At 57.7% G+C, this 17,702-nt stretch overlaps 1 protein-coding gene across 1 annotated transcript in view; it reads left to right on the top strand.

Annotated features, from left to right (window-relative positions):
* The window catches only part of ZC3H4 (zinc finger CCCH-type containing 4), a 28,574-nt gene that overhangs the window by 8,270 nt on the left and 2,602 nt on the right, over positions 1 to 17,702 (top strand). The window contains 12 exon segments of the mRNA XM_032677472.1: positions 337 to 447; positions 2,344 to 2,560; positions 5,013 to 5,152; positions 5,956 to 6,049; positions 6,603 to 6,739; positions 6,944 to 7,057; positions 7,975 to 8,086; positions 9,483 to 9,592; positions 11,439 to 11,764; positions 13,312 to 13,465; positions 13,467 to 13,653; positions 15,915 to 16,178. Coding sequence (XP_032533363.1) covers positions 337 to 447; positions 2,344 to 2,560; positions 5,013 to 5,152; positions 5,956 to 6,049; positions 6,603 to 6,739; positions 6,944 to 7,057; positions 7,975 to 8,086; positions 9,483 to 9,592; positions 11,439 to 11,764; positions 13,312 to 13,465; positions 13,467 to 13,653; positions 15,915 to 16,178 — 1,966 coding nt within the window.

Here is a 17,702-nt window from a genome sequence, read left to right as displayed (position 1 = left end):
ATTGGGAATGCTGGGAATTCTGGGAATGGGAATACAACCCCCCCTACCCCATGAGTACTGGGAATCCCGGGATTCCCAAAATCCCAGCTGTTTGTTGTCAGATCCCAGAAATCCCTGGAGTTGGCTCCAGGAATCCCTGGAAAATCCCCCGGGTTCATCCCCAACCCGCCTCCCCTCGGGATTCGCCCGAACCCCGGAGGGGTTTCCCCGGGAAAATTTGGGAATGGAAGGGAAAATTTGGGAATAAAAGGCCAGAGGGAGGCTCGGGGGCGAATTCCAGAGGGCGGGAAGGGGGGGGAGGGGGGTCTGGAGTGACGTTTCCCGGGGGTTTTCCAGCGTCACGCCTCGTCCAGCGACGACTTCTCCGACTACAGCGAGGACTCGGAATACAGCCCGGCCGAAAAGGGGCACTCCAGGAAATACCGGGAATACAGCCCCCCTTACTCCGTGAGTAACGGGAATAACGGGAATGCTGGGAATGCTGGGAGTTACTGGGAATGCTGGGAATGGGAATACAGCCCGGCCGAAAAGGGGCACTCCAGGAAATACCGGGAATACAGCCCCCCTTACTCCGTGAGTTAATGGGAATACTGGGAATGCTGGGAGTGCTTGGAGTACTGGGAATACTGGGAATGGGAATACAGCCCCCTGCTACTCCAGGAGTTACTGGGAATACTGGGAATGGGAATACAGCCTCCTCCTATTCCAGGAGTTACTGGGAATACTGGGAATTCAGCCCTTCCTGCTCCTCTGGGAGTACCTGGGAGTAACTGGGATACCTGGGAATACCTGGGAATTGCAGGAATAGACCTTTCCTTGCTGCATGAGTACCTGGGAATGTTGGGAATAGACCGTTCCTTACTCTATAAGTACCTGGGAATATTGGGAATTCAGCACTTCCTGCTCCTCTGGGAATAACTGGGATAGCTGGGAATACTTGCCAGGACAGGGAAATGAGCTCTTTCCTATTCCACAAGGACCTGGGAATATTGGGAATAGACCCTTCCTTACTCCATGAGTGCCTGGGAATACCCGGGAATACCTGGGAATTCCAGGAATAGACTCCTCCCTACTCCATGAGTACCTGGAAATATTGGGAATAGAGCCTTCCTTACTCCATGAGTGTTTGGGAATACCTGGGAATAGACCCCTCCCTGTTCCATGAGTGCTTGGGAATGTTGGGAATAGACTCTTCCTTATTCCATGAGTACCTGGGAATACCTGGGAATTCCAGGAATAGACCCCTCCCTACTCCATGAGTACCTGGAAGTGTTGGGAATAGACCCTTCCTTACCCCATGAGTGCCTGGGAATACCCGGGAATACCTGGGAATTCCAGGAATAGACTCCTCCCTACTCCATGAGTACCTGGAAGTGTTGGGAATAGACCCTTCCTTACCCCATGAGTGCCTGGGAATACCTGGGAATACCTGGGAATTCCAGGAATAGACTCCTCCCTACTCCATGAGTACCTGGAAATATTGGGAATAGACCCTTCCTTACTGCATGAATACTTGGGAATGCCTGGGAATACCTGGAAATTGCAGGGATAGACTCCTTCCTACTCCATGAGTACTTGGGAATATTGGGAATAGACTGTTCCTTACTCCATCAGTACCTGGGAATACCTGGGAATACCTGGGAATTCCAGGAATAGACCCCTCTCTACTCTGTGAGTACCTGGGAATTCCAGGAATAGACTTTTCCTTACTCCATAAGCGTCTGGGAATATTGGGAATAGACTCTTCCTTATTCCATGAGTGTTTGGAAATACCTGGGAATAGATCCTTCCTACTCCATGAGTGCTTGGGAATGTTGGGAATAGACTCTTCCTTACTCCATGAGTACCTGGGAATACCTGGGAATACCTGGGAATTTCAGGAATAGACCCCTCCCTACTCCATGAGTACCTGGAAATATTGGGAATAGACCCTTCCTTATTCCATGAGTGTTTGGGAATATTGGGAATAGACCCTTCCTTACTCCATGAGTGTTTGGGAATACTTGGGAATAGATCCCTCCCTATTCCATGAGTGCTTGGGAATGTTGGGAATAGACCCTTCCTTACTCCATGAGTACTTGGGAATATTGGGAATAGACCCTTTCCTATTCCATGAGCGCTTGGGAATATTGGGAATAGACCCTTCCTTACTCCATGAGTGTTTGGGAATCCCTGGGAATATTGGGAATAGACCCTTCCTTACTCCATGAGTACCTGGGAATCCCTGGGAATATTGGGAATAGACCCTTCCTTACTCCATGAGTGTTTGGGAATCCCTGGGAATACTGGGAGCAGCAGGAATTGCAGATTCCAAGGTTTCCTCCTTGTCCTTCCCTTTCCCAGTCCCACCAGTATTCCCAGTGCCACTCGCAGGGCCCCAAGAAGGGCTATCCCAAGGATTCCAAGGGCTCCTACGGCTCCTACGAGGAATTCGAGGCCGAGGAATTCGGGGCCTTCGAGGGGGAGGAGGACGAGGAGCCCCCCAAGGACGACTACGACGACTTCGCCAAGGAGCTGGGGCACTTCCGCAGGGCCAAGGACGGCGCTGCCCGAGCCAGAGGTACCAAAAATACCCCAGAAACCACCCCAAAACCACCCCAAAACCACCCCAAAAAAACCCCAAAACCACCCCAAAAAAAACCCAAAACCACCCCAAAAAAACCCAGTTCCACAGGGCCAAGGACGGGGCTGCTCGAGCCAGAGGGACCAAAAATACCCCAAAACCACCCCAAAAAAACCCCAAAACCACCCCAAAACCACCCCAAAACCACCCCAAAAAAACCCCAAAACCACCCCAAAAAACCCCAAAACCACCCCAAAAAAACCCCAAAACCACCCCAAAAAAACCCAGTTCCACAGGACCAAGGACGGGGCTCCCCGAGCCAGAGGGACCAAAAATACCCCCCAAAACCACCCCAAAACCACCCCAAAAAAACCCCAAAACCACCCCAAAAAAACCCCAAAACCACCCCAAAAAAACCCAGTTCCACAGGACCAAGGACGGGGCTCCCCGAGCCAGAGGGACCAAAAATACCCCCCAAAACCACCCCAAAACCACCCCAAAAAAACCCCAAAACCACCCCAAAAAAACCCAAAACCACCCCAAAACCACCCCAGAAAAACTCAGTTCCGCAGGGCCAAGGACGGGGCTGCCCGAGCCAGAGGTACCAAAAATACCCCCCAAAACCACCCCAAAAAAACCCCAAAACCACCCCAAAAAAACCCAGTTCCGCAGGGCCAAGGATGGGGCTCCCCGTGGAAGAGGTACCAAAAAAACCCCAAAACCACCCAAAAAAACCCTCAAAACCACCCCAAAGAAACCCCCAAACCACCCCGAAAAAACCCCAAAACCACCCAAAAAAACCCCCAAAACCACCCCAAAAAAACCCCAAAACCACCCTGAAAAAACCCAGATCCACAGGACCAAGGACGGGGCTCCCCGAACCAGAGGTACCAAAAAAACCCCCCAAAACCGCCCCAAAAACCCCCAAACCACCCCAAAAAAACCCCCAAACCACCCCAAAAAAACCCAGTTCCGCAGGGCCAAGGACGGGGCTCCCCGAGCCAGAGGTACGGGAAAAATGGGAAAAACTGGGAAAAACCAGGAAATACAGGGCCAGAGGTGCAGGGGAAATGGGAAAAATGGGAAACACCGGGGCAGAGGGACGGGGGAAACGGGAAACACCGGGAAACAGCGGGAAACACGGGACCAGAGGTACGGGGGAAACAGGAAACACTGGGAAAAACGGGAAACACCAGGAAACACCGGGGCAGAGGTGTGGGGAAAACAGGGAAAAACCGGGAAACACCGGGAAACAGCGGGAAACACGGGGCCAGAGGTACGGGGGAAACAGGAAACACTGGGAAAAACGGGAAACACCAGGAAACACCGGGGCAGAGGTGTGGGGAAAACAGGGAAAAACCGGGAAACACCGGGAAACACCGGGAAACACGGGGCCAGAGGTACGGGGGAAACGGGGAAAATGGGAAACACCGGAAAACACCGGAAAACACGAGGCCAGAGGTACAGGGGAAACAAGGAAACACCGGGAAACACCGGGAAACACGAGGCCAGAGGTACGGGGGAAACAAGGAAACACCAGGAAACACCGGGCCAGAAGTACGGGGAAAACAGGGAAAAACTGGGAAACACTGGGAAACACCGGGGCAGAGGTACGGGGGAAACCGGGAAAAACCAGGTTGTTTATCCCATTCCCATGGATTTGGGGTTGTTCCCACAGGAGGCCGTGGCCGTGGTTTCCGTGGCCGTGGGGGTTGTTTATCCCATTCCCAGGGGGTTGTTTATCCCGTTCCCAGGGGGTTGTTTATCCCATTCCCATGGGATCTGTGCTGTTCCCACAGGAGGCCGTGGCCGTGGTTTCCGTGCCCGTGGGGGTTGTTTATCCCATTCCCATGGGATTTGGGGTCATTCCTACAGGAGGCTGTGGTCGTGGCCGTGGTTTCCGTGGCCGTTGTTCATTCCATTCCCAGGGGGTTGTTTATCCCATTCCCATGGGATCTGTGCTGTTCCCACAGGAGGCCGAGGCCGTGGCCGTGGTTTCCGTGGCCGTGGGGGTTGTTTATCCCATTCCCATGGGATTTGGGGTCATTCCTACAGGAGGCTGTGGTCGTGGCCGTGGTTTCCGTGGCCGTTGTTCATTCCATTCCCAGGGGGTTGTTTATCCCATTCCCATGGGATCTGTGCTGTTCCCACAGGAGGCCGAGGCCGTGGCCGTGGTTTCCGTGGCCGTGGGGGTTGTTTATCCCATTCCCATGGGATTTGGGGTCATTCCTACAGGAGGCTGTGGTCATGGCCGTGGTTTCCGTGGCCGTGGGGGTTGTTTATCCCGTTCCCAGGGGGTTGTTTATCCCATTCCCATGGATTTGGGGTTGTTCCCACAGGAGGCCGAGGCCGTGGCCGTGGTTTCCGTGGCCGTGGTGGCCGTGGGGGTTGTTTATCCATTCCCATGGGATTTGGGATCATTCCCATGGATTTGGGGTCATTCCCACAGGAGGCCGAGGCCGTGGCCGTGGATTCCGTGGCCGTGGTGGCCGTGGGGGGCTGCGGGGCCGGGCCGGGCTGAGGGGCCGCGGCCGCTCCCGAGGGGAAATCCCGGACGACGACGACGACGGATACGACGACGACATGGAGGTGAGTCCTGGGATTCCCCTTGGAATTCCCACCCCGTTCTGGCATTCCGGCCTCATCCCGGGGTCCTGAGCCCATCCCAGGGTTCTGATCCCATCCCAGGGTCCTGGGCCCATCCCAGGATCCTGATCCCATCCTGGGGTTTCTCATCCCATCCCGGGATCCTGATCCCATCCCAGGGTTCGGATCCCATCCCAGGGTTCGGATCGCATCCCAGGATCCTGATCCCATCCCAGGATCCTGATCCCATCTCAGGGTTCTGATCCCATCCCGGGGTCCTGATCCCATCCCAGGGTTCTGATCCCATCCCAGGGTTCTGATCCCATCCCGGGATCCTGATCCCATCCCAGGGTCCTGATCCCATCCCAGGGTCCTGATCCCGTCCCGGGGTCCTGATCCCATCCCGGGATCCTGATCCCGTCCCGGGGTCCTGATCCCATCCCGGGATCCTGATCCCATCCCAGGGTCCTGATCCCATCCCAGGGTTCTGATCCCATCCCAGGGTTCCAACCCAATCCCATCAACCCCTGTGTGAGGGAACGATCCCTTGGGAAAGGTTGGGATGGGCCGGGAATGACCCCTTGGGAAAAGTGGGAACGGCAGGGGATGATCCCTTGGGAAGAGTGGGGATGGGCAGGGAATGACCCCTTGGGAATAGTGGGAACGGCAGGGGATGATCCCTTGGGAAGAGTGGGAATGGTCTCTTGGGAAAGGTGGGAATGGTCTCTTGGGAAGGGCGGGAATGGGTGGGGACAATCCTTTGGGACAAAGGGCCCCAATTCCCTGAGCATTCCCAGTTTTCCCAGTACTGTGACCCCGAGGAGGCTCCGGGCGACGACGACTACGACGATTATTCCAAGGAATTGTCCCAGTACCGACGGAGCAAAGAGCGAGGCCGCGGTGAGCCCGGCAGGGCCTGTCCCAGTACACACCAGTTACCCCCACTGGGATCCCAGTGACCCCCAGTATGGTCCCAGTCACTCCCAGTACATACCAGTTATCCCCAGTGGGATCCCAGTCGCTCCCAGTGTGATCCAAGTCCCCCCCAGTGTTTCCCAGTCCCTCCCAGTGACTCCCAATGTGATCCCAGTCCCTCCCAGTTCCTCCCAGTCCTTCCCAGTGTGATCCCAATCCCTCCCAATCCCTCCCAGTCCCTCCCAGTGTGATCCCAGTCCCTCCCAGTCCTTCCCAGTGCCTCCCAGTCCCCCCCACTTCCTCCCAGTCCCCCCCAGTGCCCCCCAGTCCCTCCCAGTGTGATCCCAGTCCTTCCCAGTCCCCCCCAGTGACCCCAGTGCCTCCCAGTGCCTCCCAGTCCCCCCCAGTCCCCCCCAGTCCCTCCCAGTCCCCCCCAGTCCCCCCCAGTCCCTCCCAGTCCCTCCCAGTCCCCCCCAGTTCCCCCCAGTCCCCCCCCAGTGCCCCCCAGTGGCTCCCAGTGACTCCCAGTTTGCTGCAGGGCTGCCCCGTGGCCGCGGGCGGGGCCCCCGCGGGAGAGGCCCCAAAGGTCCGGGAAGGGGCCGCGGGAGAGGCCGGAGCGGGATCGGGAAACCCGGGATCAACGACGACGACGACTACTACGACGACGACATGGCGGTGAGGGGCCGGAATTTCGGACTCCCCACATCCCTCTTTCCCTCTTTTCCCCTCCAACCTTTGGAATTCTGAGCTCAGCACCCCCCAAACCCCTCCTTGTTCCCCCCAAATCCCGGGGACGTGGGGTGGGATTTCTCCCGCGTCTCGTTCCGGGGTTTCTCCCGGAATGCTGACGGGGGTTCCCTCGGGATTGTCCCGCTCCAGGAGGGCGGGAATTGCGGGAATTACCGACGGAACGACCACGACAAGTCCCACCTGCCCCAGGACAAGAAGGGGAAGGTCATCTGCAAGTACTTCGTGGAGGGACGGTGCACGTGGGTGAGCAACAGCGGGAATGCCCCGGGAATGGGGCCGGGAATGGGACTGGGAATGGGGCTGGGAATGGGCCTGGGATTGCCTTGGGAATGGACTCAGGAATGGACTCGGGAATCACTCGGGAATGGGGCCAGGAATGCATTGGGAATGGGGCCAGGGATCCTTTGGGAATGGGCCCAGGAATGCCACGGGAATGGGGCCAGGGATGCCTTGGGAATGGGCCCGGGAATGGACTCAGGAATGGGCCCAGGGGTGCCTTGGGAATGGGGCTGGGAATGGACTCGGGAATGGGGCTGGGAATGGACTCAGGAATGGGCCCAGGGGTGCCTTGGGAATGGGACTGGGAATGGACTCGGGAATGGGACTGGGAATGGACTCGGGAATGGGCCCGGGGATGCTGTGGGAATGGGCCTGGAATGGGGTGGAATTCTGGGATCCCACCTGTGTCCCGTCTGTCCCACCTGTGTCCCACCTGTGTCCTGTGTCCCAGCTCTATCCCACCTGTGTCCCACCTGTACCTCACCTGTCCCCACCTGTCCCCCCTGTGTCCCCCCTGTGTCCCCCCCTGTCCCAGGGTGACCCCGGCACTTCCAACCCCAACTTGTTCAAGGGATTCCGGGTGGGTTGGGAATTGCAGGGTGGGAATCCTGGGATCCCACCTGTCCCCACCTGTGTCCCACCTGTGTCCTGTGTCCCCCCTGTGTCCCACCTGTGTCCTGTGTCCCACCTGTGTCCCACCTGTGTCCTGTATCTCACCTGTCCCCACCTGTCCCCCCCGTCCCAGGGTGACCCCGGCACCTCCAACCCCGACTTGTTCAAGGGATTCCGGGTGGGTTGGGAATTGCAGGGTGGGAATCCTGGGATCCCACCTGTCCCCACCTGTATCTCACCTGTCCCCCCCTGTGTCCCCCCCGTCCCAGGGTGACCACTGTAACTTCAGCCACGACATCGAGCTGCCCAAGAAGCGGGAGCTGTGCAAGTTCTACATCACCGGGTACTGCGCCCGCGCCGAGAGCTGCCCCTACATGCACGATATCCTTGGCCAAAAACCCCCCAAATCCCCCCAAAACCACCCCCAGAACGGGCCAAAAATCAGCTGCAAATCAGCCAAAAATCAGGCAAAAATTGGCTAAAAATCGGTCCAAAACTGAGCTAAAATTGGCTTGAAATTGGCCCAAATTCGGCCTGAAATTGACCCAGAACTGGCTAAAAATTGGCCCCAGATTGGCCAAAAATCAGCCTGAGATTGACCTGAAATGGCACAAAACCAGCCTGAAATTGACCAAAAATCAACCAGAAATTGGCCCAAACTTGGCCTGAAATTGGCCTGAAATTGACCTAAAATCAGCCTAAAATTGACCTAAAATTAGCCTAAAATTGGTCTAAAATCAGCTTAAAATCAGTCTAAATTTGGCCTAAAATCAACCTAAAATTGCTCTAAAACCAGCCTAAATTTGGCCTCAAATGAGCCTAAAATTGGGCTAAAATCAGCCTGAAATTGGTCTGAAATCACCATAAAATCAGTCTAAATTTGGCCTAAAATGAACCTAAAATTACTCTGAAATCAACCTAAAATTGGCCTAAAATTAACTTAAAATTGGTCTAAAATCAGCCTAAATTTGGCTTAAAATCAGCCTAAAATTGATCTAAAATTGGTCTAAAATCAATCTAAAATTAGTCTAAAATCAGCCTGAAATTGGCCTAAAATCAACCTAAAATTGGGCAAAAATCAACCTGAAATTGGCCTAAAATCAGCCTAAAATTAGTCTAAAATGAGCCTAAATTTGGTCTAAAGTTGGCCTAAAATGAGCCTAAAATCAGCCCAAAATTAGCCTTAAGTGAGTCTGAAATTAGTCTAAAATTGATCTAAATTCAGCTTCAAATTGGTCTAAAATCAACCTAAAATGAGCCTAAAATTGGTCTAAAATGAGCCTAAAATTGGCCTAAAATCAGCCTAAAATTGGCCTAAAATTAGCCTAAAATTGGTCTAAAATCAGCCTAAAATTGGTCTAAAATCAGCCTTAAATTGGTCTAAAATCAACTTAAAATTACTCTAAAATCAGCCTGAAATTGGCCTAAAATCAGTCTAAATTTGACCTAAAATTGGCCTAAAATCAGCCTAGAATTAGGCTAAAATGAACCTAAAATTACTCTAAAATCCACCTAAAATTGGCCTAAAATGAACCTAAAATCGACCTAAAATGAGCCTAAAATTGAGCTAAAATCACTCTAAAATTGGGCTAAAATCAGCCTAAAATTGACCTAAAATGAGCCTAAATTTGACCTGAAATGAACCTAAAATGGGCCGAAAATTGGCCTAAAATGGCCCTAAACTGGGCCTGGGGGGGCCCTTTTTGTCCGGGGTGTTCCCGGTGGGCTCTGGAACGTTCCCGGTGCCGCCATTCCCGTTTTTCCTTGACTGTTCCACGGGATTTCCCGTGCAAGCTGTTCCACACCACGGGGCTCTGCATCAACGGCGACGACTGCATGTTCTCCCACGCCCCCCTCAGCGACGACACCCGCGACCTGCTCGACAAGGTACCCGCACACAGCACACCTGGAACCCCCCAAAACACACCTGGAACCCCCCAAAACACACCTGGGGACCCCCAAAACACACCTGGGGAGCCCAAAGCACACCTGGGGAGCCCAAAACACACCTGGGGAACCCCCAAAGCACACCTGGGGAACCCAAAGCACACCTGGGGAACCCAAAGCACACCTGGGGAGCCCAAAACACACCTGGGGAGCCCAAAACACACCTGGGGAACCCAAAACACACCTGGGGAACCCCAAAGCACACCTGGGGAACCCAAAACACACCTGGGGAACCCCAAAGCACACCTGGGGAACCCAAAGCACACCTGGGGACCCCAAAACATACCTGGGGACCTCAAAGCACACCTGGGGACCCCCAAAGCACACCTGGGGACCCCAAAGCACACCTGGAGACCCCACATTCCACCTGGAACCCCCCAAAGCACACCTGGAGACCCCCAAATCCCACCTGGGGACCCCCAAATCCCACCTGGAACCCCCCAAATCCCACCTGGAGCCCTCCTGGATCTCACATGGATCCCCCCCAAATCACACCTGGGTCCTGCACGGATTCCCCCTTTAAATCCCTCTTGGAGCCCCTCAAATCCCACCTGGATCCCACACAGATCCCCCCCAAATCCCAAGTGGATCCCACCTGGATTCCCCCCAGATCCCACCCAGATCCCACCTGGATCCTGCACGGATTCCCCCCAAATCCCTCCTGGATCCCACCTGGATCCCCCCCAAATCCCTCCTGGATCCCCCCCAGATCCCTTCCAAATCCCTCCTGAATCCCACCTGGGTCCCCCCCAAATCCCTCCTGGATCCCCCACAGATCCCTTCCAAATCCCTCCTGGATCCCACCTGGATCCCCCCCAAATCCCTCCTGGATCCCCCCCAGATCCCTTCCAAATCCCACCTGGGTCCTGCACAGATCTCCCCCAAATCCCACTTAGATCCCCCACAGATCCCCCCCCAAATCCCTCCTGGATCCCACCCAGACCCCCCCCAAAACCCACCTGGATCTGTCCCCGATCTCCCCCTGGATCCACCCTGGGATTCAGGGGGATCCAGAAGAGATCCAGAGTGGATCCAGGGGGAGATCTGGGAGAGATCCAGGTGGGCTTTGGGGGAGGTCTGCTTCTGGATCCCCCTGAATCCCCCCCCGGATTCCCCCCAAATCCCCCTGAATTCCCCCCAAACCCCCCCAATTCCCCCCTAAATCCCCCTGAATCCTCCCCAATCCCCCCCAATCCCCCCTGACCCCCCAAATTCCCGTTCCCAGATGCTGAACCCCCCCTGACCCCCCCAATCCCCCCTGACCCCTCTCAATTCCCTGTTCCCAGATGCTGAACCCCCCCAATCCCCCCTGACCCCCCCAATTCCCTGTTTTCCCAGATGCTGAACCCCCCCTGACCCCCCCAATCCCCCCGACCCCCCTCAATTCCCTGTTTTCCCAGATACTGAACCCCCCCAATCTCTCCTGACCCCCCCAATTCCCTGTTTTCCAGATGCTGAACCCCCCCAATCCCCCCTGACCCCCCAATTCCCTGTTTTCCAGATGCTGAACCCCCCCGACCCCCCCTGACCCCCCAATCCCCTGTTTTCCAGATGCTGACCCCCTCAATCCCCCCCCTGACCCCCCAATTCCCTGTTTTCCCAGATGCTGACCCCCCCTGACCCCCCAATTCCCTGTTTTCCCAGATGCTGACCCCCCCTGACCCCCCAATTCCCTGTTTTCCAGATGCTGAACCCCCCCAATCCCCCCCCTGACCCCCAATTCCCTGTTTTCCAGATGCTGAACCCCCCCAATCCCCCCCCTGACCCCCAATTCCCTGTTTTCCAGATGCTGGCCGACGACGCCGAGGCGGGAGCGGAGGACGAGAAGGAGGTGGAGGAGCTGAAGAAACAAGGGATCAACCCCCTGCCCAAACCCCCCCCGGGCGTGGGGCTGCTGCCCACCCCCCCCCGGCCCCCCGGGCCCCCCCCCGCGCCCCCCTCCCCCCCCGGCAGGGGCCTCCCCCCCCCCGGGCCCCCCCCGATGCCCCCCGGGCCCCCCCCGATCCCGGGGGAGCCGCTGGAGCCGCCCCCGGATCCCTTCAAGAAGATCCCGTCGCTCTTCGAGATCGTCGTCCGGCCCACCGGGCAGCTGGCCGAGAAACTGGGCGTCAGGTGGGTACCTGGGCACACCTGGGGGCACCTGGGGGTACCTGGGGGTACCTGGGCACACCTGGGGGCACCTGCGGGTACCTGGGCACACCTGGGGGCACCTGGGGGTACCTGGGCACACCTGGGGGTACCTGGGGGTACCTGGGCACACCTGGGGGTACCTGGGGGCAGGTGGGGGCACCTGGAGGTACCTGGGGGCACCTGGGGGCACCTTGGGACAGGGGAGGCCCACGGGGCAGCTGGCAGAGAAACTGGGGGTCAGGTGGGTACCTGGGGGCACTTGGGGGCACCTGGGCACACCTGGAGGTACCTGGGCACACCTGGGGGCACCTGGGGGTACCTGGGCACACCTGGGGGCACCTTGGGACAGGGGAGACTCACGGGGCAGCTGGCAGAGAAACTGGGCGTCAGGTGAGGGCACCTGGGGGTACCTGGGGGCACCTGGGGACAGGTGGGGGTACCTGGGGGCACCTGGGCACACCTGGGGGTACCTGGGCACACCTGGGGGCACCTTGGGACAGGGGAGGCCCACGGGGCAGCTGGCAGAGAAACTGGGGGTCAGGTGAGGGCACCTGGGGACAGGTGGGGCCCACGGGGCAGCTGGCAGAGAAACTGGGCGTCAGGTGGGTACCTGGGGGCAACTGGGGACAGGTGGGGGTACCTGGGGGCACCTGGGCACACCTGGGCACAGGGGAGGGCACCTGGGGGTACTTGGGGGCACCTGGGGACAGGTGAGGCCCACGGGGCAGCTGGCTGAGAAACTGGGCGTCAGGTGAGGGCACTTGGGGGCACCTGGGCACACCTGGGGGCACCTGGGGACAGGTGGGGGTACCTGGGGGCACCTGGGGGTACTTTGGGGCACCTGGGGGTACCTGGGGACAGGTGGGGCCCACGGGGCAGCTGGCTGAGAAACTGGGCGTCAGGTGAGGGCACTTGGGGGCACCTGGGCACACCTGGGGGCACCTGGGGACAGGTGGGGGTACCTGGGGGCACCTGGGGGTACTTTGGGGCACCTGGGGGTACCTGGGGACAGGTGGGGCCCACGGGGCAGCTGGCAGAGAAACTGGGCGTCAGGTGTGGGCACCTGGGGGCACCTGGGGAGAGGTGGGGGTACCTGGGGACATCTCAGGGTACCTGGGCACAGGGGAGGCCCACGGGGCAGCTGGCCGAGAAACTGGGCGTCACGTGGGGGCACCTGGGGACAGGTGAGGGCACCTAGGGGTACCTGGGGACACCTGGGCACAGGTGAGGGCACCTGGGGGCACTTGGGGACACCTGGGCACAGGTGAGGGCACCTGGGGGTATCTGGGGGTACCTGGGGACAGGTGAGGGCATCTGGGGACACCTGGGCACAGGTGGGGACATCTGGGGGTACCTGGGGACAGGTGAGGGCATCTGGGGACACCTGGGCACACCTGGGGGTACCTGGGGACAGGTGAGGGCAGCTGGACCCAGGTGAGTGCTCCTGGGGGTCAGGTGGGCACACCTGTTGGTCAGGTGGCCCCCCCCCCGCTCCCCCCCCTAATTCCCTGTTTCCCGCTGTTTTCCAGGCACCCGGGGCCGCCCCCCCCGCGATTCCCGGGCCCCGGAGGCCCCCCCGGGCCCATTCCCGGCCCCCTCCACCCGGAGCTGCACCCCGACCTCCACCCCGACCTCCACCCCGACCTCCACCCCGAAATCCCCATGGGACCCCCCCTGGGCCCCCCCGGGCCCCCCCCTGCTGCCCTACGGGGGCGGGGGGGGCCCCGAGGGGTCCCCCCATTCCCATTCCCACCCCCATTCCCACCCCCACCCCGGGCTGATCCCGCCGGGGCCGGGACAGGGATTCTACGACTCCTTCTACCCCCCCCAGGAGGGGATGGACATGGAGCCCGGAGCCCTGGGAGACACAGGTGGGAAATCTGTGGGACATTTGGGACATCCCAAATCCATGTTCTCATCCCAAATCTCTGCTGTTCATCCCAAATCCTCCTTCTTATCCCAAATTCCACTTCTCATCCCAAATCCTGCTGTTCATCCCACAGCTCCCTGCTGCTCATCCCAAATCCTGCTGCTCATCCCACAAATCCTGCTGCTCATCCCAGATCCCTCTTCTCATCCCAAATCCATGTTCTCATCCCAAATCCCTCTTCTCATCCCAAATCCCTGCTGCTCATCCCAAATCCTGCTGCTCATCCCACAAATCCCTGCTGCTCATCCCAAATCTCTCCTCTCATCCCAAATCCTGCTGCTCATCCCAAATCCCTGCTACTCATCCCACAAATCCTACTGCTCATCCCACAAATCCTGCTGCTCATCCCACAAATCCTGCTGCTCATCCCACAGATCCCTGCTGCTCATCCCACAAATCCTGCTGCTCATCCCACAAATCCTGCTGCTCATCCCACAAATCCTGCTGCTCATCCCAAATCCCTGCTGCTCATCCCAAATCCCTGCTACTCATCCCACAAATCCTACTGCTCATCCCACAAATCCTGCTGCTCATCCCACAAATCCTGCTGCTCATCCCAAATCCCTGCTGCTCATCCCAAATCCTGCTGCTCATCCCACAGATCCCTGCTGCTCATCCCACAAATCCTGCTGCTCATCCCACAGATCCTGCTGCTCATCCCAAATCCCTGCTGCTCATCCCAAATCCTGCTGCTCATCCCACAGATCCCTGCTGCTCATCCCAGATCCATGTTCTCATCCCAAATCCTACTGCTCATCCCACAAATCCTGCTGCTCATCCCAAATCCTGCTGCTCATCCCAAATCCTGCTGCTCATCCCAGATCCATGTTTTCATTCCAAATCCCTCTTCTCATCCCAAATCCTGCTTCTCATCCCAAATCCCTCTTCTCATCCCAAATCCTGCTGCTCATCCCACAAATCCTGCTGCTCATCCCAAATCCCTCTTCTCATCCCAGATCCATGTTCTCATCCCAAATCCTGCTGCTCATCCCACAAATCCTGCTGCTCATCCCACATATTCCTGCTGCTCATCCCACAAATCCTGCTGCTCATCTCAAATCCTGCTGCTCATCCCAAATCTATTCTCTCATCCCAAATCCTGCTGCTCATCCCAAATCCTGCTGCTCATCCCACAAATCCCTGCTGCTCATCCCACATCCTGCTGCTCATCCCAGATCCATGTTCTCATCCCAAATCCTGCTGCTCATCCCAAATCCCTGCTGCTCATCCCAAATCCATGTTCTTATCCAAAATCCTGCTGCTCATCCCAAATCCCTGCTGCTCATCTCAAATCCGTCTTCTCATCCCAAATCCATGTTCTCATCCCAATCCCTTTCTCATCCCAAATTTCACCCCCCCCGTTCCCTTTCCCAGATGACTCCAAGCCACTGGAGGGGCTGGGGGGGGATCCCCTGTTCCCGGATCCATCCCCTGTTCCAGGATCCATCCCCTGTTCCCAGATCCATCCCCTGTTCCCAGATCCATCCCCTGTTCCCGGATCCATCCCCTGTTCCAGGATCCATCCCCTGTTCCCAGATCCGTCCCCAGTTCCCAGATCCATCCCCTTTTCCAGGATCCATCCCCAGTTCCAGGATCCATCCCCTGTTCCCAGATCCATCCCCTGTTCCAGGATCCATCCCCTGTTCCAGGATCCATCCCCTGTTCCAGGATCCATCCCCAGTTCCAGGATCCATCCCCTGTTCCAGGATCCATCCCCTGTTCCAGGATCCATCCCCAGTTCCAGGATCCATCCCCTGTTCCAGGATCCATCCCCAGTTCCCAGATCCATCCCCTGTTCCAGGATCCATCCCCAGTTCCAGGATCCATTTCCAGTTCCAGAATGCATCTCCAATTCCAGGATCCATCCCCTGTTCCAGGATCCATCCCCTGTTCCCAGATCCATCCCCAGTTCCGAGATCCATCCCCAGTTCCAGGATCCATCCCCTGTTCCAGGATCCATCCCCAGTTCTAGGATCCATCCCCAGTTCTAGGATCCATCCCCAGTTCCCAGATCCATCTCCAATTCCAGGATCCATCCCCAATTCCAGGATCCATCTCCAATTCCCGGATCCATCCCCAGTTCCCGGATCCATCCCTGGCTCCCTGTGAACCCTCTCTGACAGTGGGAAAACTGGGAATAGCTGCTCCCAAATCCCCGTTCCCATCCCCAACCCTTTCTCATTCCGAATTTCCCTTTCCCAGACGACTACGGCGGGTACGAGCCCCTGGAGGGGCCGGGGGGGGATCCCCTGTTCCCGGATCCCTCCCTGGATCCCGAGGGGCTCTGCGAGGGCCCCCCCGGGCTGGGGAAGGGCCCCGGCATTCCCGGCATTCCCGGCATTCCCGAGTTCCTGCCGTCGGCGCAGCGGGCGCTCTTCCTGCGCATCCAGCACAAGCAGCACGAGGACGAGGAGCGGGCACGGAGAGGGGGAGAGCCCGGGAAAACAGAGCGGGACAACGAGGAAGGCAAGGAGGGAATTCTGATCCCAATCCCTGATCCCGATCCCTGAGCCCAATCCCAATCCCTGAGCCCAATCCCTCAGCCCTGAGCCTGGGAAAACAGAGCGGGACAACGAGGAAGGCAAGGAGGGAATTCTGATCCCCATCCCTGAGCCCAATCCCAATCCCTGAGCCCAATCCCAATCCCTGATCCCGATCCCTCAGCCCTGAGCCTGAGCCTGGGAAAACTGAGCGGGACAACGAGGAAGGCAAGGAGGGAATTCTGATCCCAATCCCTGATCCCGATCCCTGAGCCCAATCCCAATCCCTGAGCCCAATCCCTCAGCCCTGAGCCTGGGAAAACAGAGCGGGACAACGAGGAAGGCAAGGAGGGAATTCTGATCCCCATCCCTGAGCCCAATCCCAATCCCTGAGCCCAATCCCAATCCCTGATCCCGATCCCTCAGCCCTGAGCCTGAGCCTGGGAAAACTTGAGTGGGACAACGAGGAAGGCAAGGAGGGAATTCTGATCCCGATCCCAGTCCCTGATCCCGATCCCCATCCCTGATCCCAATCCCTCAACCCTGAGCCTGAGCCCGGGAAAACAGACCGGGACAATGAGGAAGGCAAGGAGGGAATTCTGATCCCAATCCCTGATCCCGATCCCAATCCCTGATCCTGATCCCAATCCCTGAGCCTGAGCCTGGGAAAACTGAGCGGGACAACGAGGAAGGCAAGGAGGGAATTCTGATCCTGATCCTGATCCCTGATCCCCATCCCAATCCCTGATCCCAACCTCTCAGCCCTGAGCCTGAGCCCAGGAAAACTGAGTGGGACAACAAGGAAGGCAAGGAGGGAATTCTGATCCCAATCCCAGTCCCTGAGCCTGAACCTGATCCCTGAGCCTGAACCTGATCCCTGAGCCTGATCCCAATCCCGATCCCTGAGCCTGATCCCGATCCCTGAGCCCTGATCCTGATCCCTGAGCCCTGATCCTGATCCCTGATCCTGATCCTGATCCTTGATCCCTGATCCTGATCCTGAGCCCAATCCCTGAGCATGAGTCTGATCCCGATCCCTGATCCAGAGCCTGAGCCCTGAGCCCAATCCCTCAGCCCGATCCCGATCCCTGATCCTGATCCTGATCCCTCAGCCTGATCCCGAGCCCTGAGCCTGATCCCAATCCTGGAGCCTGATCCCGATCCCTGAGTCTGAACCTGGTCCCTGAGCCTGATCCCAGTCCCTGAGCATGATCCCAGTCCCTGAGCCTGATCCCAGTCCCTGAGCCTGATCCCAGTCCCTGAGCATGAACCCCATCCCTGAACCTGAGCTTGATCCCGATCCCTGAGCATGAGCCTGAGCCTGATCCCTCAGCCTGAGTCTGAACGTGATCCCGATCCCAATCCCTGAACCTGATCCTGATTCTGATCCCAATCCCTGATCCTGATCCTGATCCCAATCCCTGATCCTGATCCTGATCCCAATCCCTGAGCCTGATCTCAATCCCTGAGCATGAGTCTGATCTCAATCCCTGATCCCAATCCCTGATCC

This window comes from Chiroxiphia lanceolata, unplaced genomic scaffold, assembly GCF_009829145.1.
Source record: "Chiroxiphia lanceolata isolate bChiLan1 unplaced genomic scaffold, bChiLan1.pri scaffold_61_arrow_ctg1, whole genome shotgun sequence".
Classification (NCBI taxonomy): Eukaryota; Metazoa; Chordata; class Aves; order Passeriformes; family Pipridae; genus Chiroxiphia; species Chiroxiphia lanceolata.
Note: the sequence above shows the minus strand (reverse complement) of the source record. Positions and strands in the feature narration are given on the sequence as shown.